At 59.8% G+C, this 24426-nt stretch overlaps 1 protein-coding gene across 5 annotated transcripts; it reads right to left on the bottom strand.

The window, feature by feature from the left end:
- Nucleotides 1-304: 304 nt before the first annotated feature.
- Nucleotides 305-23472, bottom strand: PDGFA (platelet derived growth factor subunit A). 5 transcript variants are annotated; one of them, XM_030933311.1, is made up of 8 exons: nucleotides 22931-23472; nucleotides 21480-21609; nucleotides 19930-20022; nucleotides 14840-14944; nucleotides 13536-13723; nucleotides 4130-4256; nucleotides 3450-3518; nucleotides 305-1594 (listed from the first exon to the last, which is right to left on the bottom strand). In XM_030933311.1, exons 1-7 carry the CDS (start codon nucleotides 23000-23002, stop codon nucleotides 3463-3465), a joined length of 771 nt encoding a protein of 256 aa, XP_030789171.1. In that variant the 5' UTR covers nucleotides 23003-23472; the 3' UTR covers nucleotides 305-1594; nucleotides 3450-3462. The 5 variants fall into 5 exon arrangements, with proteins under 5 accessions (XP_030789171.1, XP_030789172.1, XP_030789176.1 ...); XM_030933312.1 differs by having other exon boundaries at nucleotides 19926-20022; nucleotides 22931-23466; XM_030933316.1 differs by lacking the exon at nucleotides 22931-23472 and adding an exon at nucleotides 22494-22820 and having other exon boundaries at nucleotides 19926-20022.
- Nucleotides 23473-24426: the final 954 nt, after the last annotated feature.

The raw sequence follows: 24426 nt of genomic DNA on the forward strand, positions 1-24426 counted from the left end.
CGGGCAGGGTATGGTGGGCGCCGCACGTGGACACACCAGGTCAGGTGGGCTCCCTCTTGGATGAAACTCTTCATGGTCTTCTGGCTACTCTGACACTCCTCATCCGCTCCAGGGAGTGGAGCCTGCAGGAGGATGCCCTTGGCCTAACCCCCGTAGGTGCTAAACCATGGAGGCAGGTCCAGGGACCCCACCCAGAAAGCTCCGACCTCCGCTTCCACCCAACAAAACACCGCATGACCTGGCAACCAGGGTCTAGAATCAGTGCTAGAAAAACATACCACAAAACGCTTCTCACGTCCATGGGTTTTGTTGGTGGTATTTTTTTTTTAATTTTGGATCAACAAAAAAAGAACATAGCAGGCTCTCAGGTATATAAAACAGGTAATATTAGGTAAACATACAAACTTCACCTTTACAAAAAAACAAACCACACACACACATTTCTGTTAATACACGTAAAGCACAATATCTTACCAAAAATAAAGAATTTGGGTTCTGTCCAAACACTGGCAGCAAAGGGAGTGACCGCCACCACGGCACCAGGGCACATTGACAACACAGATAGAAGCGGCAATGCATCTCATGTGCCGCGCGGGGAACACAGCATTCTAGGTGTACACTGCGGGGAACAAGGTGTCACTCAGCCACAAACAGGGGCTCTGGGGCAGGTGCCGCAGGGACGGCATACGATTGGTTGACGCATAGTTCTTTCAAAATGGCTTAAATTAAAAAATAAAGCAGGGTAAGGGAGAAACACAAAGCCAGAAACATTTAGGAAATGATGCATAGGTAGGTATACCATGTTTATTTTAATACATCTCATTAGTTTGCATCTTGCTAGGAAAAATACCGTTGCACTGTCCTGACAGTTACAGCAGCCTGTGTGTTATCGGTGTAAATGTCATCCAAGAGATAATTAAAAAAAAAAAAAAAAAAAAAAACTAGCCAAAGAGTAAAAAGGAAAGCTTAATAATCACTTTATGGTGTAAAAAAAAAAAAAAAAAAAAAAAAAAAAAATCCACTTAAGGCTCTCAGGAAGGTTTCTGTATGGGCTTAAATACTACAGCGAGGAGGTGTGGTTTCTAGAGTTCGCGTGGCGGTTTCCAAGACATTCCTGCTTCCTGCGTGCCCCTGCAGAGCCCGCCAGCACCCCTCTGGAGTCGTTCCCAAAGCAGGCTCTGCATCCTCGGCAAAAAAGCACCTGTGACCACCCGGACAGAAATCCAGTCTGCTGAGACCTCTGCACTTCCATCCCACGGGAGCGACCCTCCATCTCGTCGAGTTTAGATATTTTTGTGAGTCCGTTTTGTTTTTGTCATGTTTTGTGGTTTTGTTTTCTCTCTCTCTCTCTCTCTTTTTGACAAGGAAGCTTCTTACTGCTTCACCGAGTGCTACAATACTTGCTTTGATGTCACATTAAACAAATGTGCACTGTCTCTTTGTTCTCCCGAGTGTTCTCGGACACAGTTTTTCACGGAGGAGAACAAAGACCGCACACTGGCAATAAAGCACCGTACATAGTAGGTTCAGGAATGTAACACGCCATGTACATCCATGTCCCAGGAAAGGGCTGCGGCTCATCCTCACCTCACATCTGCAGGGAGAAGGGAAAGACAGACACTGAGACCACCGACCAAGTGAACCACCCAGCACACACATCACTGCATAGGAGGCAAACAGCGTGAAAACATTTAACCCAATCAGGGGTACACATGGATTTCAAGTTTTCATGAAATTTCCAGAATCACATTTGCCACATTAGCCATGTTGCAGTACCCTGACAGGAATTGGGATTAGGCTCCCAGCATCTCACAGGACATGTCTAGAGACCAAGCCCCATTCTTCCATTGTACAGATGGGGGAAACTGAGGCCAAGAATGGTTCATTTGCCCTTCTCCCTGCCTTCCTGTCTTCCAGCCTAGGGCTTAGATGTGATTTCTGGAGCTCTGGCAGCCACCTTGGCCCATGAGATAATCCTGAGGATGGAGGCCACCAGCCAGACAGAAGAGTCTGCACCTAGGCAGACCTATGCTGATTCTTTAAGAACAACTCTTCTGCATCCTATGTTGCTGCTCCTTCGCACACTCCAACACTTGAGCCACCTATAGTCTGAGCATGAGTGCCAGCCAGGCATGGGACAACAGGAGTGCCAGCCTCTCACCGTGGGGTCTGTCACCAGCAGGCCCATGGAGGCCAGAGCCTAACGCTCTGTAGAAACAGGACCTGCAGGCAGGCACGAAACCACCCATCACACCACACTTTGGGCAAATGAAGCCAAGGCTGGATGACCAACAGTCCTGGACTACTTCAAAGACCCGCCCAAGTGGATACTTTCCTCCCAAGAGGCTCCTCATGAATGGACCTCACCCGCAGGCCCAAGTCCCACATTGCAAACAGGAGCCAGGGTTCTCAGACACCCTATCTCTGAGAGCCTCCTCTCTTCTAAAGAAACTATTTGTTTTGGCCGCCATGGAGTCCCACGTGCCAGAAGGAGGAACCAGGCCAGACAGGGCTCCAACTTTCCCAAGCCAGGCGGGCCAATGCCAATGACCAGGAAGGCTTGAAACTGCCTCCTCCGTGAAGACAGCGACTGCCTAGGTCCCATTTTCATCTGGGAAGTGACGTGTGTTGCTAGGAGATGTTTCCCAAGCTCCCTTGCAGTGGAGGGATGGCAGCTGAGAAAAACACAAAAGTCACTGGGTGGAATTTCCAGGATCGCTCTCTAAGGGTGTTATTTTGCCCTTTTCCCCCCTCACTCCTTCTTTCAGCCTGGAGCACAGATGTGGTTTCTGGAGCTTTCGCAGCCACCTTGGGCCATGAGGCAACTGCAGATGGATGCCACTAGCCAGACAGAAGGGAGACCCTGATGATACCTCAAGACTACGCTCCCTGCTCTGCAAGCCCACCTTTAGATGAAAATCACGAAGCTCGACCTTATCTCAATCCCTGTGCTGTCTGGCGCCACTAGCAGCCAAATGCAATTTCCAACACAGGAGCCAACAGCCCTGCGCGTTTATAAAGGATTTCCAGATATATTCAGCCTCCAACAGTCCTTATCTGTAATCTCCGTTAAGCCTCAGTTTTTTCATCTGTCAAATGGGGTGGGTGATCCCAGAGTGGTCAGGTGGTCAGAGCTGCCCCACCGCTGCTCAGGTCGCCCAATCCATTCCATTCATGTGTAATGCTCCTGCGTCCCCAATCAACGACAAAGAGAAGGACAAAGCTGGAGGCAGGCTCCCAGAGTGGGAGTGAGCCGCGGGCCAGGGCGTACTGCGAGGCAGGAGCAGACGGGGAGCAAGGAGACCCAAGCCGAGCAGACACCATGAAGGCCAATCAGGGCCACGTCCCCGCCGCACCCGGCGAGACAGGAAGCGTGATTTGCTGGTGTGATCAGTTGGTTGCACTTCCCCGCCCTGCAGGACTTAGCGTGTCCGGCGGACAGGTCCTACCTGGTTGGCTGCTTTAGGTGGGTTTTAACCTTTTTCTTTTCCGTTTTTTACCTGACTCCCTAGGCCTTCCTGTTAACAAAAGGGCACGGCGGTGAGTGGGCCAGGGGATGGCCGTCGGGGTGAAGAACTGAAGCAACAAATACCTACGGTATTTATCTTTCCAGAAGAGAAGGCCAGCACCCTGGCATGGAGAAACTTCTGAGTCCCCTCGTGCTCTCAGGGCCCAGACACAGCAGGGCACAGAGGCCATTCTGCTCCTGGGTGGAGTCCGCCCGGTGGGGTGAAGGAGAGACCCCAGCCAGCCAGGGCAGCTGTAGTCCTCGAACCTGCTCCTCCCGCCCATCCCGGCAGGGGCCCTTCTTCGGATTCTTCTCATCTCAGCCCCGTGGTCCACTGATGAGTTGGGCATCTTATGCATTCCCAGCCCCTCTCAGTGAGGCCTGAACCTCCTCTCCTGTCAGTGCCGCAGCTTGGGCTGCCCTCCCCACTGGACACCTGCAGGCGTGGGATCTGCCTCCTCAGCAGGCATTTGGCCCAGGAGCAGGCCAACAAGCCCTTCCACAGCAGCCCAGATGCACACAGTAGTGAGCATCGCGCTCCAGGGGGCCACCTAACACCCCAAAAGCAAGGCTCCGAGGATCTGTTCTCGAACACCAATGCCAACAAAGGCAGCCACTCACCCGTGTCCTCTTCCCGATAATCCGGATTCAGGCTGGTGGTTGCACAGGCGCACTCCAAATGCTCCTCTAACCTCACCTGGACTTCTTTTAATTTTGGTTTCTTCCTGACGTATTCCACCTTGGCCACCTGCCCGACAGAACACAGCCCAGCCATGAATGCCTGCATGGAGCTTCAGACATCACGACGTGCTGGGAGTCAGGGACAGGCTGGGAGGGAGGAGAGAGCAGCCTGACCTCTGACCTCTGACCTCCTCCCAAGAACGCTACCTTGTGGTGGGGAGTGTAGGAGTACCAGGTGAAAAACCTACAAGCTGCAGTGCAGTTTTTTGTGTGTGTGTTTTAGTTTTTTTGAGTAGGGTCTCACCCTGTCACCCAGGCCAATCATAGCTCTCTGCAGCCTTGCACTCTTGGGCTCAAATGATCCTTCCACCTCAGCCTCCCACCTGTAAACACGGGCCACCATGCCCAGCTAATTTTAAATTTTTTTTTTTTCTGGTAGAGATGAGATCTCGCTATGTTGCCGAGGTTGATGTTGAACTCCTGGACTCAAGTGATCCTCCTGCCTCAGCCTCCCAAAGTGCTGGAATTTCAAGCGAGAGCCACCACGCCTGGCATTGGAGCATGGCATTTTATAGATTCATCCTATTTTTGTTTAAAATAAACCCAAAGGTTCACGTGTGCCTGAGGGGTCTAAAGGATGCACACTGCTAAGGTGTGGGAGTTTGGGGGTTCTGGGGTGCAGGTGGCCAGGGAAAGTGTTTGCTTGTGTGTGGATGTGCAGCCGGAAAATGTTTTCAAATGATCATGTTGTTATTAAATACATTTTAAAAGCCAGGCTGAGCATGGTGGCTCACGCCTGTAATCCCAGCACTCTGGAAGGCCAAGGCAGGAGGATCACTTAACTCCAGGGGTTCAGGACCAGCCTGGGCAACATGGTAAGAGCCTGTCTCTAAAAACAAGTTAAAAATTAGCGAGCCATGGTGGCACCTGTAGTCCCAGCCTACTCAGGAGGCTGAGGTTGGAGGATGACTTGAGCCTAGGAGTTTGAGGCTGCAGTGAGCTGTGATCATACCACTGCACTCCAGCCTGGGCGATACACCAAGACCCTATCTCTATTAATTAAAAAAAAAAAATTAAAGCCATGGCCTAGGAATGGGGGTTTCGTGGCTGTATCCTAGCCCGAGGTTGTTGTGGACCTGAAAGTCCAGATGATAATCCCAGCTGCTGGCCTGATGAGGACCCCACCTCCCTGCCAGCCCCCAGGCAGCAGGGCCAGCAGACCCACAACCAGGGTCCCCTCATGGCTCCCCCAGGTCCGAGGCTCTCCTTGGGCACAGAGAGGCCTGACCTCGGAAACCAGGGCCAGGAACCCTGGGCCATCACTGAGGCTCCACAAGATGAACCGGGAGGAGCACAGGCTGGCGGGCTGTGGCTGTCAGGCACAGGCAGCTCAAAAACGAACCAGACCTCAGCCGGGTGTCCCTCTTCAGACTGGACTCTGCCTGTCTGTGAGCCACACCTGCCCTTAATTCTCCAGGCAGTATGTTGTGGTTCTACAACATAGGGGTCCTGCCTCCACAGCCCCTTCCCGGAGGAGCTGAAGGCAGACAATGGCCCAGTCCAGGCCAGAGAGGGGAGCTTCAGGGATTCAACAAGGGAGGCAAGAAACACACACACACATGCACACATGCATAATGCACATACAAGCCCCATCATGGGAACACAACTCCACCCCACACACACACCTGTATAATGCACACACATACCCTGTCATGGGGAGGCAACTCCACCCCCCACACACATTTATGCAGGCATAATGCACACATGGGCCCCATTATGGGAATCTTACTACACACACACCTGGCGTCAACAGACCCCTAATGCACGGCCAGGGACCGCGTGAGTCGAGCACCGGCTCTCCCAGTCCAAACCCCAGCACTCATGTCATCCTCCCAACCACCCTATAAGGAGGCACGACTGGCACCTCCATTTATAGAAGAAGAAACTGAGGCACAGGCAAGCCCTAACTAAACCTGTCCCTAACTGCTAGGCTGTCCCACCTGCCCCCTGGGGCACATGCCAGGGAACAGCCACCACCTTCCTGCCCTCCCAGGCCCTGGGGAGCTGAGCACCCAGCAGGCGCCCCATCTGTGCCCATGGAACCAGCCCTGCCGCATACAGGGTCTAAGTCCAAGAACAGCCCCCACTTCACCCTCACGGGTTCATGGGGAAACTGAGGCTAGAAAGGAAACAGAGGCCGGGTCACCTCCTGAGCACAGGGGCGTGGGGGAATGCACGCTGCTGGGTGAATGAGGAGACCTCAGCACAAGGTCAGATGCCCCCAGCCCAGTGGCCCTGCCTCCCAGGTGGTCAGGAGGGTAAAGGAGGGATGAGGGGAATATTTCCCAACCTTCTTCAGGGGGCGGGGTGGGGGACTCTGGAGACTGGGCATCAGCAGGACCCCCAGGCAGAAGGTCAGCTCTGCACCCTGGGACCAGGCAGGCTCCGAAGGTAAGCCAGTCCCTAAGGCACTGGGGACCAAGCTTGTCCCAGGCTGAGTTAATGGTTAACCCACAGTGCAAAGGGTGCCTGCAGGCGTGTGAAGTGGTCTGGCCTGCCTGGGGCATGAACAGACAGCCAAGTATGAGCTCAACAGGTGCAGGGCGTGGGACGCCTGGGGTCAGGAGCCAGCTCAGAAACAGGACCTGGCCTGGGAGGTTTCGCTACGTCATAAAGCGTGAGAGAAAGCGGCCGGGACACCGCCGCTTCCTGGATGGGGCTCCTTTCCATTCGGGAGGCCTCAGACCAGTCCCCCAACTCCTGCGGCAATCTGCCCCTTTCCCCAGGACAGAATCCTCCAGAGAGAGACCTGCAGCTGTGCACACACTTCCACCTCCCATCTGTAAAAGGGAAGCCGATCACACCCACTCAGGGGTTGAGGAATGAGGCTGCACACGCAGAAGCCCCCAGAACTGAGGACAAAGCCATCCTTCAGGAGTGGGCTGCCACTGGCATCTATTCTAACACAGAGCCTCGAAACCAACCCACCCCTGGTCCCCAAGCTCAGCACAGTACCACCCCCCACCCACCACAGGCAGAGAGTAGGTCTAGAGTCACGCTCCTATTGAGGGGCTGGGGTGGGAGAGGCCCAGCCTGAGGATGAACTGCAGCAAAGCCTCAAGAGGAGCGGCAGGGCCGCCTGGGACCTCAGCCACCCCAGCCCTCCAAGCGTGTCCTTAGCCCTCCCTGAGTCAAGAACTGCCAGGTAGTAAGTAACTAGGGATCCCAGTGCACAAAACCAGACCCAGCCCCGTCCTGCCTTGGCAGGGGCCGAGCTCCTTCCTCCCCTCCCCTGGAGGCCCTGGACACAGGTCCCAGCAGGAGGAACAACACCAGCCTCACATCCTGCCACCTCCCGGGCTCGAAGCACCCCTACTGTGCTGCTCCCACCCGCCCTCAGCCTCTGCAGGGGCGGCCAAGTGAGGCATGAGGCAGGTGGGCTCTGAAATCTGGGTTCGTGGGGATGGGCTCGGGTAGGGCGCCCTGTTCTGCTCCCGGCCCTGACCCTCCAGGTGGCACAGCCTCTTTGGTCAACAAGCAGCCTCACCTAGTTCCCTCGGCAGGGCAGATACCAGGGCCCGGCTCAGCAGAGACCGCAGGCCCATCTGGCCAGACACCAGATGCCCAGGTGAGGGGCAGGCTCGCTGTCATCCACTCAAGATGGCCAGCCGCCGCGGGTATGTGGGCTCCCAGGACACATCAGAAATGCCGCCCCTCTGGGCACCGTGCGAAAGGCACATGGCACGGCCGCTCATCTGGGAACCCACTGTCTCCTCAGACAAGCCCATTTTTATCAAACAAAAACAAACAGCGATTTACGATTGCACCTGTTTCTGAGTATGCCAGGATTCTGGGCTGTTCCACCACCTCTGTCTGGCGAGGAAATAGCTGCATTTTTCTCCCAAGAACACAAAATGAATATCGGATTCTCACAAAAACCTCCTCCATAAAAGAAGGCCAAGTCCAAAGAACAGAGACTACGATGTCCTCAGGACTCCCACAGTAGGTGGCCCGGCCCCCAGACCCCAAGCCGGAGCCCAAGTGATGGGGGTGGGGGGTCTCCATGTCCCTCCCCTTTTTCCGTCCCAGAGATGTGGCCTGCACCTTAGCACACCAGACATTCCAAATCCCCACAGCTGAGTTCACCTGCATTGTAAGCCGCCCCACCGCAACACTCCCTGCGCGAACTCACCCGAGACTATAACGCAGGGACACTGTCACCCCTCTAGACCTGGGATGCCGAGTCCCTGCTGCTACAAAGCCCAGAGGCTGCAGACACCCTCTGAGGAGGGCTTGGGACAGTCACTCCCTGCAGGGGACCCCACCCCCACTCCAGGTTATGTCCTGACCCTTTCAAAGCTCCAAGACAGAATATCAGCCATGGAAGACACCTGACTGGACCACACACGCCCGTCACTGTAACCCTCACAGTCACCCTGTGAGGACGCCATCGTGGTCCATTTTAGAGATGAGAACACACAGCACAGACAAGGGAAGCCCCAAGCCCAGGTTCACACAGTGTTGAATCTCCATTCCTAGCCTGCACTCCTTCTCACCTCTTTCACAGAAAGGAAGCCTAAACTCCGAAAGAGCAGAGCCCCGGCCCCACCGCCCCACAGCCCAACCTGGGGGTCTCTCAACAGAGACTTGGAATGTCACTCAATCCAGATGCTGACTTCGGTCATGAGGATCCCAGCCGGGCGTAGTGGCTCACACCTGTAATCCCAGCACTTTGGGAGGCCGAGGCGGGCAGATTACCTAAGGTCAGGAGTTCGAGACTGGCCTGACCAACATGGCAAAACCCCATCTCTACTAAAAAATACAAAAAATAGCCCGGCATGGTGGCGTATGCCTGTAATCCCAGCTATTCGAGAGGCTGAGGCAGGAGAATCACCTGAACCCAGGAGGCAGAGGTTGCAGTGAGCTGAGATCGGGCCACTGCACTCCAGCCTGGGCAACAAGTGAGACTCTGTCTTTAAAAACAAAACAAAACAAAATCCCTCAAATCGGGCATGGAGGAGGTTCATACCTGTGATCCCCGGAATTTGACACCAGCCTGGCCAACAAAGCAAGATCCAGTCTTTATAAAAAAGGAAAAAAAGAAGATCCTGCCTCCTTCAGCACCGCCCCCACATCCACTAAGAATGGAAGCAATGCCCAGGCCTCAAGCTCGTGTAAGAGGCCCCTGCTCAGCCTGGCTCAAGAGAACCCCAACTCCACCCACCTAGAGACTCCTGCACCAGACCCCAGAGAGTGGACAGAGGCGTGGCTGGGAGCTTCTCACCCAGAACACCCCAGCCACTCCGTTCCAGGGAGCAGAGGCCCATCCCGAGCAACAGGTGAGCACACACCTTCTGGAAGCCTCCAGCCCGGCAAGGGCTCAGAGTCAGCTCCATCCCGGCTAGACCCCTGCAGCCCTCGGGCTGGCATCTCATCCCCATGGTCCACGTCCAGGCCCACACTCCTGTCCTACCCCCGAGGCTTGGGTCTGGGGGAAGAGTTGGGTGTCCAGGGACCAAGAGCTAACTGTGCCAGGCAGAGTGCAAGGAAACGCCCACCCAGCTGGGGACCCCATCCAGTCTCTCCCCGAGGCTGCCAGTCAGTCACATCCTGGTGATTCCAGCAGAGCCTGTGCCGGGCAGTGACCACTCCCGGCTTCACTACCATCTTCTAACAAGAGACATCTGAATGTTGACTGGAAGGGCATAAAAAATGGAAACAGGAGGTACCACGCCCAGCCTGGGTGGACAGACTGTGGGGGCCCCTCCCGGCCAGCCCCAACCTCGTTGACCTTGGCTGACCCCATGCCCACTCACAGGCATGGAGTCTGAGGCTCTGGGGCCCATCTCCTTCTCACCAGGTTGACAGCCACCTCCATCCGCAGTGGCAGGACCAGCCTCTTGGCTCAGCCTCCACAGTGGGCCTCCTGTTTCCTCTGACCTTTGTCCCCTCAGCCAGAGCCCCCTGTGTCCGGAGCCGGATGGGTGGGCAGGGAGAAGACGCCTCCCAGAAGCGGGAACATGAGGGGGGCCTGGGTCTGAGGAGGTGGGAACTGGTCCGCCCGGCTCTGCTGCAGGACACAGCCCTGAGGTCTTAGGACACCCTGTCCCCACTTGGGCTGACCAGGACCCTGTCCCACCAGATGAGACCCAGAGGCAGAGCCCTAGTCCCGGCTCCACCACTGCACAGAGCAAAGCAGGGGCCACTCCTGGAGAGGGAACTGGCCCTCATCCCCAATGTTGCACCGGCCAGAGGGTGCTGGAAGCCTCTAGACCCCACCCAGCCTGCTCCGGGGGCCGGGGGAGGGAGGCAGCACGGCTCTGTAGGACCAAGCCCTCCTATCCTCACCCCATGACGAGCCAGGGAGGGAAGGGTGGGGCCTGCCCAAGGCTGAGCCATGGGCTGAGAGCCTCTCCCCACACCTCCAAGGCTCCCCCAACACCCAGAACTGACATGAGAATCTCTAATGAGAACAAGACCACAGGTATCCCAGACTCAGAGCTCACAAGGGCCTCCAACATATAACTTGGGAGGATGCCGAGGTCCACAGAAAGGCAGAGGTTGTGCCTCAGGGAGGCACACAGGACAGAGGGGACAGTGCTGGGCTCACGGCCGGGGGACCTGGAGGCCCGAGTCAGGCCCTCCCCTCCCCTCCTTCCCTGACCCCCTGGCAGTAAATATCCTCTAAGGACAGAAGAATGCCCCAGACAAGCACCCGCAGGGCCCTGGGAAAAACGGGGCTTCGAAAGGGGAGCATGTGGCCTTGGAGATCCCAGGGAGTAAGATGTGGAATCTGCTTACTCAATACCCAGGCACCTTGGAGGACCAAGTCCCCAGAGGCCAAGATAATTCTCAGTTATGGGTCTAAAGTGCCTGGTCGTGTGACGAGGAAACGGCCCGACTGGCTGCAAAGTCCTTCGTGGAGAACCTTCTCCCCCCTGCCCCATCTCCCTCCAGGGCCTGGAATCACAACAGTGGGGGGTGGGGGATGTGAAATAATTCTTTTCTAAAGTCAAAGAATGGTTACTAATGTAACCCCAAAACTGAAATCCTCAAACATAATTTCAGTGACCCCATATTCCAGGAAGAGCAGGCTCAGTGGTCACCACATCCTCAGCTGACTTGAGCCCAGGGGGTCCAGACCAGGCTGGGCAACACAGCGAGATCCCCAACTCTACAAATTTTAAAATTAGCCAGGCGTGGTGGCGTGCACCTGTCGTACTCGGGCGGCTGAGATGGGAGGATAGCTTCGGCCTGGGAGTCCGAGGCTGCAGCAAACCGTGATCGCACCACCACCCCAGCCTGGGCAACAGAGCAAGACCTGCATGTCAAAAAAAAAAAAAAAAAATCCTCAGAGCCAGGAGGCTCCGAGTCAAAGCAACAGCCTCCTGGACTAGGGGGGCCGCGCCCACCTGCACCCGCTGCTCAAACGCGTGGGTCCCGCAGGTCAGGTGGGAGCATTACCAGCACTTTAAACCAACTGAAGACAGTTTCCAGGGAGAGGAGCCCTAAGAGAGCCCACCCCTCCCAGATGGGAGCCCTGGGGAGGTGCCAGGCCTCACAGAAGCCAGAAGATACCTTAGACACTCACCCTGCAACCCCGTCCCCAAAACTGGAGACTGATGCCCCAACAGGCAGGAAACCTCCCTTGCAAACAGGATGGCAGCAGCCCCGGTTCTCTCAGAAGGGCCAGGCCCTGCCTCAGACCCATTGCACATGGGAGGAAAACACGCAGGCCAAAGCCAGCCCACCCAGGGCGCTGTATCCCGCAGGTCTCCGGGCACACTTCCCTGAACGCAGGGAGAAGAGGCCCAGCCATGCGGCCCTGGCCCCAGGACCTCAGCAACCAAAGAAGACCGTCAGCAAGTTCACCCGGGTGCTGCTCCTCCCCCAGCGCAACCCCAGGAAGGAAGGCCCTGCTGTGGCAGGAACGCCAATGCCCCCAGGCTTCTTACGCTGAAATCTCAGCTCAAGGGGATGGCATTAGGAGGCGGGTGTCTTAGGGAAGGCATTAAGTCCTTTTTTTTTTCTTAGAGATAGAGTCTTGCTCTGTTGTCCAGGCTGGAATGCAGGGACTCCATCACAGCTCACTGCAGCCTCAACCTCCCGACTGCGTTCTAAGACACTGAGACTGCACTGGTGCACCGAGGCTGCACCAGTTTGCTGCAGCCTCAGACTCCCAGACTGAAGCTACCCTCCCACCTAGGCCGCCCGAGTACGACAGGTGCACGCCACCACGCCTGGCTAGTTTTAAAATTCTTTGTAGAGTTGGGGATCTCGCTGTGTTGCCCAGCCTGGTCTGGACCCCCTGGGTTCAAGTCGGCTGAGGATTTGGTGACCCTGACCCTCCCACCTCAGCCTCCAGAGTAGCTGGGACCACAGGCACATGCCACTACGCCCAGATAATTTTTGTATTTTTTGTAGAGACGGGGTCCTGCCATGTTACCCAGGCTGGTCTTGAACTCCTGGGCTCAGCGATCCTCCAGCCTCAGCCTTCCACAGTGGCTGGGACTACAGGTGTGAGCCACCTCGCCCGGCCTGATTAGGTTCTAGAGATGGAGGCTTCATGAATGCAATCAGTGCCTTAGAAAGCAGCCTAGGGAGCCTGTTCACCCCGCCCCTCACACTGAGGGCCGAGCGAGAAGGCGTCTTCTACGAACCCAGAAAACACGGACCCAGCAGAGAGAGTCTGCCGGCACCCTGATCTTGGACTTCCAGCCTCCAGAACTTTGAGAAATACTTTTGTTGCTAATCAGCTCCTAGTGGATGGAATTCTGCTAAAGTAGCCTGAAAAAGACAGGCACCACCCCCAACTTAATGAAAGTGGGGCTCACCCTGGGATTCTGCAGAGGGAAGTCCGCTATCTGGCCTCGAGCCCACCCCAAGCACTCCTTCTCCTTCTCCTGGGCTGCTCTATGGGGGAAGCCGGGGGACCCTCCAAAGGTCAGGCACTTCCAGAGGCAATGCAGGCTCTGAATACCCACCCCCACTCCCCCTGCCACGCACCACAGCCCCCACTGAAGAGCCTGCAGAGGACTCTCCAGGTCCCAGGGACGCCAGACAGCTTCCTGCAACAGCCCCCGCACTGTGGCCTAGAGCGTGAAAAGGAGGTCAGACTCATCCCCAGAGCATCAGAGTGGAAGGCCCGGCCAGCCCTGCCTTTCCCACACCCCCAGGTGCTCCTTCTCCTCCCTGGGCCCCAGTGTACCCGCCAGGGAGATGGGAGCGCAGCCGTGCACCCCCCACCAGCCATGCCAAGTGCACCTTGTGACCACCTGGGAGGGACCCTGGCTGCCTGGTAGGGGCGGCCCTCGGGCTGGGGTGGGGAGGGAGGGGCCGGGCTCACCTTGACGCTGCGGTGGTGGATGCGTGAGGGCTGGCACTTGACACTGCTTGTGTTGCAGCAGCCCGTGCAGCGCTTCACCTCTACACACGGGGGCCAGATCAGGAAGTTGGCGGACGTGGGGTCAACCTGACTCCGAGGAATCTCGTAAATGACCGTCCTGGTCTTGCAGACAGCAGGGACAGCTTCCTCTGCAATGGCGGGGACACAGTGAGCAGGGACTGGCCTCTGTGACCACCGCCCCACCCCAGGGCTGGGGCGGCTCCAGCTGGGCCTGGAGGGCAACCAGGGTGTGCCACAGGCCAGGATTCCTCCTAGGCAGCAGAGGCTGAGCTGGGAGCAGAGGCTCAGGGGCTGGGTGGGCAGGAGCACCACACATCCAAAGGAGCCCAGCCCGGTGCCTGCAGGCTGGAGGAACCTGAACAGGTGGGGCCAGTGACTGGGGGGGCAGAGCGGGACTTAGCAGAGAATCCTACAGCACTCACTGGGGTGCTCTGGCCTTCAAGACTGGTCTGAAGGGTGCAAAATGCAGACCCCCACAGCAAATGTCACCTGGGGAGGGCCTGCTTGCATCAGCTGGGACCAGCCACCCACACATCACACTTTAAAGTGGAAGATACAAAATCCATCCTCATGGGGGAAACCACAGCTCAGAGAGGGGATCCACCTGCTCAGGGCCACAGAGCAACGAGCAGCACCAGGGCTCAAACCCATCAGGTGGGACCCCAGAGGACGTGGGACTGGGGTAGAAAGCAGCGACTGGCCCAGGAGAACCTCCCAAACCTGCTAGTTCCTCCTCAGGGGGCTGGAGGGCCATGGGGCTGCCCTGTGAGAAGGGACAAAATATCCCCCAAATGGATGCGGGGGTGGAGCCGTGGAGCCAGGCGTGAGTGGGGCAGGGCATGCACGGTGTGGCGAGGGCGTCCGGGGCACACGCGTCCCCACCGGTTCAACAGCCGGTGCGGGAGCACAGTGCCCATACTGCGAAATTAAGCACGACCACGTTTCCAGCAAGGCTCCTGGGGACAGGCCCCAACAAGACAGAGCACTTAAGGAATTTATGATGGCTTTTCTCCCCTGGAAGTTCTCTTGGCCCAGACCAGGACTCCAGAAGGAGCAGGCGGGCTGGGGCAGGAGACACCCCCGAAGGAGGGAGGCCTCGGGAGAGGCCAGAGCCAGAGGCACCAGGGCCAGGCCTATTTTAGGGAGGAGGGAACGGGTCGCTTGCCTGAGGCCACTGCGTTGGGAGAGTCAGCAGCTCCTCCCCACCCGGCCCTGCCCTGCCGATGGCGGCCTCCTCCACTCACCAATGCTTCTCTTCCTTCGAATGGGCAGGGGCCGCTTCTCAGCTGCATGCTTGGTGGCGTGGACCCCGTGAACTCTCAGGCTGGTGTCCAAAGAATCCTCACTCCCTGCAGGCAGAAGGAGAGCACCGTGACTGCTCTAGGCCTGTGCGCTGTGCCCTGGGCCTGTCCAGCCACACTTCCCACAGACCAGCTTTGGGAGCCACTGGGGAACAGGCACCTGGCAGCACAGCCCCCCACAGCTCCCTGCCATGAGGGGCAGGGGGCCCCCCGGGAGAACCGTGATTCCCACCAGGGCTTTTCAGATATGCAGGAGATGAAACGCCTGAAACTGCGGAAAACGCCCAATTAGCACAGAGAGCCCCAAACGCAGGGGCCGGCGACGAAGCTGAGGGCCCTTCGGGGAAGAAGCTGCAGGCAGTGTCTCCTCTGGTGCCTCCTCCGAGGTAGCCCAGGTGAGGGCTGCCCCGGGTCAGGAGGGGCTTGAGGCTGCCCAGCTCAGTGCACCTCTCCGAGGGGCACAGGGCTAAGCCAGGCCCCACCTCTGTCTGGGGGCTGGAGCAAAGGAGAAGCAGAGGCCGCTGAGATTTCTGCAGGTGCCTGTACGTCTCCCTCCCTCCCCCTCACTGAAGCAGTCCCCGAACAAGTGGCCTAACCTCTGAGGGGCACTGAAAACAGCCAGACTGGGCTGTGGGCCAGACCCCACTCATTCCTGAAATGAGTCTACTCTAGGGCCAGAGGCCATAAGGAGAGGCAGGAGGGCACGTGGCCTCTCGTGGAGCCCACACCGAGGAGTTCCTGCAGCCTGACAGAGGGAGGCGGCCTGCGGAAAGGGGTTGAGAGAAGCTGGCATCTGCCAGCCGTGTTTACAGCAAGGCGGCCAGGTGCAGGTGGGGCAGTGGCCCAGAGCCAAGACTAGCACTGACCGGGGAGCAGAACTGAGAACCCTATCCCCATCGCCCCACCCAGTGCACACACCACCCCATTCACAGGCGCTGATGGCTACGGCAGACAGGCTGGGGGAGTCTCAGGTCTCTCCGATTCCTGCAGCAGGGAGAGGACCCACAGTCCTGCCCATGGATACTGCCCGCACCTGGACACCGTGGGTGGCTCTGGGCCTCCTTGACTTGGCCCCCTGGTCCCAGCTTGGAGGGTCTCTTCCCATCTCCATCCATCCTGCCTCTCTAGCATATAACCAAGGGAGAACAGGCGCCGAGACAGTGAGCCTCACAGCCAGGGTGCCCCAGAGGCAGAGATCTCCCCACCCCCTCCTGGGAAGCTTGGGACGTCCCGGTCACCAGCCCAGACAGCTAATGGGCTCTGCACCTCCTGGGTTCAGGACTAGCAGCCCGAAGTGTCTCTTCCCAGCCCACTGAGGCATCCATGAGCGTCCGAAAACCAACCGGAGACACCTCAGCTTCCTCCGCACCCCAAGGAGCCTGAGACCCACAGATTTAAAATTAAGTCCCGCAAACCTCACAGAAGGTGGCAGGCAAAGATGAAGCCCGCCCAGAGCCCAACTTTTTACCGAAAATGACTCAATGTTCCAATGACACTAATTTTTTTTTTGAGGCTCAAAATAAGATCAGAACAGAACGACTCACGCAGTAGGAATTTCCCATCAACCAACTGTTACAAGCAGCACTTCTTTTCATGAAAAAGTGACACTTCTGAGTCACATCCTGGTGGTGCCCATCTTGCCATGGCCAAAACCAAAGAGCAACCGGTCCACTCGCCACTCGTAGGAGAAAAGTCAATCGTAACACCCGCTCCCATTTTCCGATGCCTTGCGATAGCCACGTTTGCATCGGCCACTTTACCAACGACAGTTTCTGTGTGTGCGGTGGGTGCTATCACTTCTTTACATCCGAGGAAACTGAGGCCCAGAGAAATATAACAAGACAAGGAGGAGTGGCTCACAGGAGCCTCTGTGGTCTGCGTCCACAGTGCATGGGCCCTCTAGCCCTGGCTTAATAAACAGAGAAGACGGCAGCCCTGCTAGTTCACTGACCCCGAGAAAACCTGAGCTGGAGAATTTCTTGAGACAAGGAACAGAAGGGGAACGGCTCCCAGTCTAACAAGCCCACCCTTTGCCCCCAGCTCAAGATGCCAAGAGTGGACCATGCTCACCAAAGCCGCCCTTCCGATCTACTGGCTGAGACATGGCTCAGGGCAGCAGCCGCCCACAGCTCAGCAAACACAGCTCCGAGCAGCCCAGGACCAGGCCCAGGCGGCCTGGCCGGCCAGAATCACCCCTAAAACTGCTCCCAGGACAGTTAATCAGGAGGTTTTCCCTTTTGTCTTTTAGGCACAGATGTCCCAATGACAACTCCAGGACAGGGAGAATCTCCCAGCCACCCATCCTGGTCTGACTGGCCCGAGATGGGGATGGGGATATTTATGTTATCAGCCGCTCGATGAACCACGGGCACCGGGCCAGACTGCTCTGGGGAACAAAATGCCTCAGCTGCCACTGCACAAGGGACAAACAGGCCCTAAACACCGGCTGCTGGTCATTAAAAGACCACATGCTGGCCTCCGGCTCTAAAAGCCACAGGTGAAAAACCTTCACTCTTCCCTCCAGCACACCCTCCGAATGAAATGCTCGGGTTCCGGGAGGATGGCGAGGAATCCCACTACCCCTGCTCCTCCAGTCACAGCCAAGGAGCGGCCAAGCCCCCAGACAGTACCTGGCTCAGTCTCCTTAACTGTACAATGGGACGCAGGCTGCATGCTGGGAGGAGCCAAATGCCAGTCAAAAAGCCCCACCCACCTGGAGGAGGAGTCAGCATAGCTGGGGCGCACACCTGGGATTCCTCCAGGCCTCTTTCTACTTCCTACAAAACATCAGCCTGGAAGGGTTATAAAGGAACCCCGAGGGAAAGTTCATTACATTGCGTTTCTCCAGCCCCTTCCTCGTGAGCCCTACACTGTCCCCTGCTCCTAAGACACCAGAAGCACCTCTGGATCAAAAAGGGAGTACAGGACCTGGAGGGACGCTCACCCCACGAGAACTGACCTTAACCAGTTTACAACCCTCCCTAGGAGACAGAACCTGAGTTAAGGAAAAGGCACCCCCTACAAGCTGGAGAAGCAGCCGTTGCCTCTCCTGTCCTCAGGCGAGAGACTGTGGGTCCCTCTGGTTCCATTTCCAGCCACACCTGGGGAGGGGACTGAACAGGACGAAGGAGGCCCCGCTGTGTTACAAAAGGTCCCCCCACCAGGGGCAAGGCTGGGGGCAAGAGAGGAGGTAGATGCCACCCCCATATTCTCACACCCAAAGCCTCCCAGACACTAGGAGAATCCTATTCAGACCCCAAAACCTCTCACAAGACAGGAGGGCTGAGATCCGCGCTCTCTGCATTCCCTGGGGCAGGAGGAAAGCGCTCCCGGCACATGGCTGCAGGGGGAATTTGAAACCGACTAGGAGGACTAGCTTAGGGCATCCTTGTTTTTTCTGTTTGGACCCTACAACCTAGAAGCCCCCGGGTCAGGAATGCCATCAGCATACGCCACGGAGCTGCAATGCTAAAGGCGATAATGGGTGGGGGTGGAGGAGGCGGGGCGCCAAGACCAGAATAAGAATAGTCCCAGCAGAAAGTGAATGGCCCATTTCCCTGCGGCTTCCAAAGCCAGTCCCACGAGGAGGCCCAGCTCTCCACAGGCCCCCCTTCTGCTAGCACACTCCCCCCCAAAAAGCCCTGAAACCTTCTCCGGGAAGCAGCGCCGCCTCCCCCCCCCCCCCCTTTTTCAAACCCATCCGGGACCAGCGAGATTCAGGCAAGGGTTCCCCGCCACAAACCAGTGCCAAATCCCTTTCCCCAGAGTTACCCACGGAGGGACCTGGTCAAAATCCCCCCGCCCAGCTGTGCTCTAGAGTGAAACTCTACCGCCCCCGCCCCCGATAAGGATCAGCCCAGGGATTTCCTGGGTCAAGAAACTACAGAAACCATCGGCCTTGTTAGAAAATGGTCTTGGCATGAAACGAAAATAGTTCATGCCTCTCCACCACCATAATTAGGTACAAATTTCCAAATGACTAGACCATGTGATTTCACTTAATCCCTCCATGCCCCCCCCCCCTTTTTCAGAGTCTTTGCAGGGAGAGAAAATCTTCATGTCATATAAATTCTTCCAATTCTGCGGCCTTTAGTTACACTTTTTAACAAGTGTATCGCAGACCCCCTTTTTAAACCAGGTTAAGGCTCAGATTGGAGTTCCCAGGCCGAGTGCGCATTTTGAAAAGGGCGCCACAAAGGCCTGGAAGAGAGACCTCGCCTTCTAGGAAGGGGCTCCCTAGCCCTGAGGGGCCGGGCGGCCACCCTACACCCTCGCCCCTCCCACCCACCCGTGGTCCCCCCAGGGTGAGAAGCCCCTTTAACCCTTGCCAACCCGGGTCCAACTCCGCAGCTGACATTCGCTCCAAAACTCTGTGCTTGCAAATAAACTGTGTTCTCTACTGGCCCGGCCCCAGGGCCCGAGGGTGAGCCGCAAAAATGGCCCCAGGCAGCAGATGCGTCTAAGGCTTTTTATTGGGTCTTGAAAACAGTAAGACACCGGCTTCTGCAACCACAGAGGCCCAGCCCTGCGGCAAGAACGCGGTACCAGCTCGCAGGGATTACAAAGGGGCCGGGCCCTGACCCGGGGGCCGGCCCCGCCCGCCCGCCCGTCGGACCGGGAGCTGCGCCTGTCCTTGGGGCCTCACTCCGCGGGCTGCCCGCCCGGCGCACGGGCCAGGGCTCTGCGCCCAGGGTCTGGGCCGGATCCCGCCGCTCCTCCGGCCGGAGGGCAGGCGCGGGGCCCGCACACCTGGCGGGGGCAGCGGCTGAACTTTGTATGACACACGCGGCGTTTTCCTTAAAGGCGAAAACAATCCTGGGGCGAGCGAGCAGCCTTCGGCCGCCGCTGGGAGAGAAAGTGGAGACTGGACGAGAAACTCCTGACTCATCCGCCCGGGCGCTTATGGCCGGGGATTGGATTCTGACCTTTCGGTGCGCTCCTGCGCGGCGCCCCGCCCGGCCCCAGCTCTGGGCGCACAGGCCGCCCGCCCGCGCCCTCCCCGCGCGCCGAGGGAAGGGGCGCGATTTACCTACGGAGTCTATCTCCAGGAGTCGCTGGAGGTCCCGGATGCTGTGGATCTGACTGTGCGCCAGCCTCTCGATCACCTCGCGGGGGATCTCGGCTTCCTGCAAGCAGAGGCCACACGGTCAGTGCCCGCGGCCCCGACCCCGCCGGCACGCGCCCCCGGCCGCCAGGAGTGCCGCCGCCCCGGGCCCGAGGACACCCCGCGAGCGCCGGCCGCAGTCCCCGCCCCAGCCCCCGCGGAGCCCTCGCCCCGGCCCTGGAACCAGAAGCCGGGGGTGGGGCTGGAAGAGACCCCAAATTCTCCACCCCATCCATGTTCCGCCCTTTGCAAAATCAAAGCCTCCCTCCCTTTATATTTTCAGACAAAAGCCCCCGCACTCCGGCCCCTCCGCCCGGGGTGTCAGTTACAGAAGGTCTGGGGGCAGCGAGGGGGCCGAGAGTTTCTGATTTAATAGTGAGATCAACATCTAGAAAGATCAAGTTAAAATGCGTCACGGGTCGGCGAGAGTCACGGCAGCCCTAACACTTTAATCCAGGCAGGGCTTAAATTTCACGCCCCGGAATCCCGGGCCGAACCCGTGGAGAGGTCTCTCCGTCTCACAAACACACGCACGCGCGCGCAGACACACACCCGCGCACACACATCTCACTCACACACTCGCCCCACCCCGGGCTCCGGCCCAGCCGCGGCCCTAGCGCCGACTAAGACGCCCAAATCCAGCCGGCGGCCGGGAGAAGAAACCTCCAGGGAAAGCGAGGGAGGGTTAAACTTCCACCTCGCACAGCTCTCCGGGCCCTGCGGAGACCACCCTCACCTCTGGCCTCCCCCACTCCCCTCCCCGATTTTTAAGGAGAGTCGGGGGTCGCTGGAGAGCCTGAAGCACTAAGTTCCCACGACGGGGGCTGCGGAAAGTCATTCATCACAGCAAAGCTCCCGGGGACCGGGATGAGGATGGGGGGGCGGGGACGCCGCGGTGGGAGGGTGCGGACGCCTGGCCCGGCCCCAGCTCGCCTGGCTTAGCCACCTGTAAGCAGGCCCGGGCGGGCGGGACTGCGCCGGCCCTGCGCCCCGCCGGGCTTGGGGACTGGGAACCCGGGGCTGCGGCTTGGCGCTGCCTACCCTGCCCGGCCAGAGGCTTCCGCAACAGCCGCCCCTACCTGTTTATCGGCCGCCCTTCTCTCCTCCCCAGGCTTCGCCGGCTCACACACACACACATACACACACCCCCTTCCCCACTCCCCGCACCCCGCTGCTGCAGCGCCCGCTGCGCCCCAGCTCCCCTTCCCCGGAGAGGAGCCTGCGTCCCCCGAAGTTTCTCCCCACTCGTCCTCCTCGCTGTTCCCAGTCCCCCCAAGGCAGAGCAAGCGACGCAACACGCTGGAAACTCCCCCCACACACTTAGGCATGGCAGAAAATAGAAACCAGTTGGGAAAATTTAAACATCGACCACCCTAGCAGAAACCAAAACGCTCTCTGCAGAGCCCGCGGCGCCCCAGTCAGCGGGGGGTGTGCGCCGGGGGAGCCGGCGCAGGGACGGGGCGCGGGGGCGGCACCAACCTCGGCCAAAGCATGGGCGAGGTATCCGCAGCCGAGGAGCAGCAGGCAAGCCCAGGTCCTCATCGCGTCCCGAGGCGCTGGCGGCTCGGCGGAGAGGCGAGGCCGCGGGGCGGACGCTCCAGCCGGGCTCCTGTGGCGGCGAAATTCAGTACCATCCCTTAGGGAGCGCGGCCCGGAGGAGGGTGGCGCGGGGAGCACGAAGCTTGCGGAGCGCGCCCGGCGCGAGCAGTGAGTGCAGAGAGGCAGGCAGCGCCAGCCAGGAGGAGGAGAAACAGGGAGTGCGCGCCCGCCGCGCGGGGAGCCTCCTGGGCCGCCGGGTAGGGGGTGGGGACGGAAGGGGCGGAGGGCGGGGGCTGGGCTTCTTCCTCGGTGCGTTCCCGGTGCTGGCCGCCGCCGCGCTCGCTCCCCGGCGCTGGCTTCAGGAGCGACCCGGCCGGTAATTCTGCATATTTGCGGGCATCAGCCCCGAGAAGAACTCCGGAGGGAAGCTGGGGCCGCCGCCGCCGCTGCCACCACCACCGATCACCTGTCCGGACGCCTGGCCCGGCCCCGGCTGCGAGCTGCAAGCGGCCCTGCGCGCCCACCGCCGGCCTCGCGCTCGCCTCCGGCCTCCTCTCGCAGCCGCCGCCCGGCCGGGCACAGCGCGGCCCAGCACCCCCAACGCGGCGCGCCCTCGGCTCCGGCGCCGCGCTCCGCCCTCCGCCCGCCCGGGCCGGGCAGCGCCCGCGGCCGAGCCGCCTGGCAGCCGCCACCCGCCCGGGGCCTCGCTGCGCCGCCCGCGCGGGCCTGAGGGCGGGCGCAGGGCCGAGCCAGCGCCTCCGCCGCAGCCGCCGCCGGGAGAGGAGGAGGAGGAGGAGGAGCAGGAGGCGCAGGCCCGGCTCGCCGGAGTTGGGCGGGCTCCGCAGGGCGCGCGTGTGGAGCCGGCCGGCGGTGGGGAGAGGGTTATAGCGCCGCCGCCGCGCCCCTCCCCCAACTCCCCCCGCCTCCCCCGGATTCCGGGCCCGGGACCCGCACCTCGGAAGCGCGCGGGGTTCGTGCGGACCCGGCAGGGCCCGGGCGCCGCCGCCGCGGCAGGGAGCACACACACGCTCGCGCAAGCAGCTAAATCCATCAAAGCCCCGCGCCCGGCTCCGCGCCGGGGCTCCGCGCCCCTCCCTCGAGCTTGCCCACCCTCCAGTGCCAGCTGCAATCCTGCGGCACCGGGTGGGGAGGGAGGAGGCCGCCGCAGAAGCGCAGCCGTCGCCGGCTCGCCTCTCTCGGGCCCCAGTGGCGGCAGCGGGCAGCGCCCAGAGCTGCTGCGCCAAAAAGGGCGAGAGAGCCGGTCCCCGCCCCCGCCCCGGCGCTCCGGCCGCTCTCCACGGTTCGGATCCAGGGCCCCAGCCTTACCCTCTCCATAAAAGGAGGGGGAGTCAGTCTTTGGGAAAGGAGGGGGGCGGGTTTGGGGCACTCACCTGGCGGCTGCCACGCGCCCCCGCCCAGGATCCGAAGCCTGGGGCATCTGAATGAGGACCCTCCACCCACATTTCCACTTGGGAGTGAGCTCTGGTCGGGGGACGGGCCTGCAGCCAGCCTCGTCCTCACCCTGGGACCCGCGCCCCCCAGTCCCCCACTCCCGCGCCGAAGGCAGGGCCGCGCCCTGAGCCGGGAGGTCGAGGGGATGGAAGGGAAAGGAGCCACGGGTGAGGGTCCCCCGGGTTCTGAGTCTCCCGCGTCGGGATCCGCGGGGCGCACAGAGCGCCACCTCCGGCCGAGGCGCAGCTCAGAGCGCGATGCGGGGGAGGAAGGCGCGCGGAGGCCGAGGTCTGAGCGTGGCTAGACGGCTCCCACGCCGAGAAAGGGCGGGTGTGCCCGGGCGGGATGGATTTCGCCTCCCTAGACCAGGAGGAATTGGACCCTGACTACGGTTCCAGGTGCTCGTCAGTGCGTGCCAGGGGATCTACGCGCCCTCGTACTGGGTCCAGCAGGGTGGCGCGCTGTGCAGACCCCGAGGCTAGACGGCCTAGGCCCCTGGAAACCAGGAGACGCTCCCGTGGGTGGGCAGTGAAGCAGAATTCAGCCCGTCCCAGCCGTCACCCCCAACCCTGTGGATTAAACCCCTGCCCCCGCCGCGGTCGCCCTCCCTCCAGACAAAGGCCATTAAAGCGCAGCCCTGCGGGCGGTCTTTCATCCCCAGCTAGTCCAGCTCTAGCATTTCAAAGGCCGAGTCCAGAGAGCGCTTCGGGGGCGCTCACCTTCCCCCAAATATGGGGGGGAGGGGCCTCTCCCTCCGCTCCCAGTGGGTCGCTTCTACACGCGCCCTTCCACACACCTGCAGGCCCCCTCCCCAGCTTTCTCCCTTCCGTTGTCTGCAGTCCCACACCGCGACCCCCGCGGTCAAGCAAGCCCTCTGGGTGGTCAGGACCAAGCGGGACCGGGACAGAACCAGGAGAGCCTTGGAAACGTGGAGAAGCCCCTGAAAGCCAAGTCTTGTCCCTCCAGGGGGAACTTGGGCCGCTCGGGAGGGGACACCCTCTGGATGGCTTCTGGAAGGAGCTGGACTCCCAGAGTCAGGACGCAGGCCGGACCCCGGCCTCATTCCTCGGCCAGTTATCCTGGAGTCGCGTGCATCCTGTCCTGGGCCTCTGACTCCTCCGGGCAGAGGGGGCCCGAGGTCACCTCTGTGGGGTTAGAGGACTCGGTGTGTCGGTGTGGAAAGCAAGAAGGAAGGTCGCGTTGTATTGGGGGTGGGGTACCCGTCCCTCCCGGCTTCCGGGGTCCTGGGGGTCCTCGCCGCCTCTGAGGGCCTAGATGGCTGCTTCCCTGGGCTCCCCTCCGGGCCTGGAGCTACGGGTGCGCCCAGCTAGAGTTTAGGGCCACCTGGGGACGTGGAAGGGGCGCTGGAGCGAGGCGGGGGCTGGGGCGGGGCGTGGGTGCTTCACCCGCGGGACGCAGAGCTTAAGCGAAAGCG

Source organism: Rhinopithecus roxellana, chromosome 6 (genome assembly GCF_007565055.1).
Source record: "Rhinopithecus roxellana isolate Shanxi Qingling chromosome 6, ASM756505v1, whole genome shotgun sequence".
Lineage (NCBI taxonomy): Eukaryota > Metazoa > Chordata > Mammalia > Primates > Cercopithecidae > Rhinopithecus > Rhinopithecus roxellana.

Coding starts and splice junctions, on each gene's coding strand:
- PDGFA (XM_030933311.1), bottom strand. CDS start 23,002: ATGTGGGTGGAGGGTCCTCATTCAGATGCCCCAGGCTTCGGATCCTGG. Junction 21,610..22,930: donor GGGCGCGTGGCAGCCGCCAG/GTGAGTGCCCCA, acceptor TCGCCGCCACAG/GAGCCCGGCTGGAGCGTCCG. Junction 14,945..19,929: donor GACTCCTGGAGATAGACTCC/GTAGGTAAATCG, acceptor TTCTGCCTGCAG/GGAGTGAGGATTCTTTGGAC.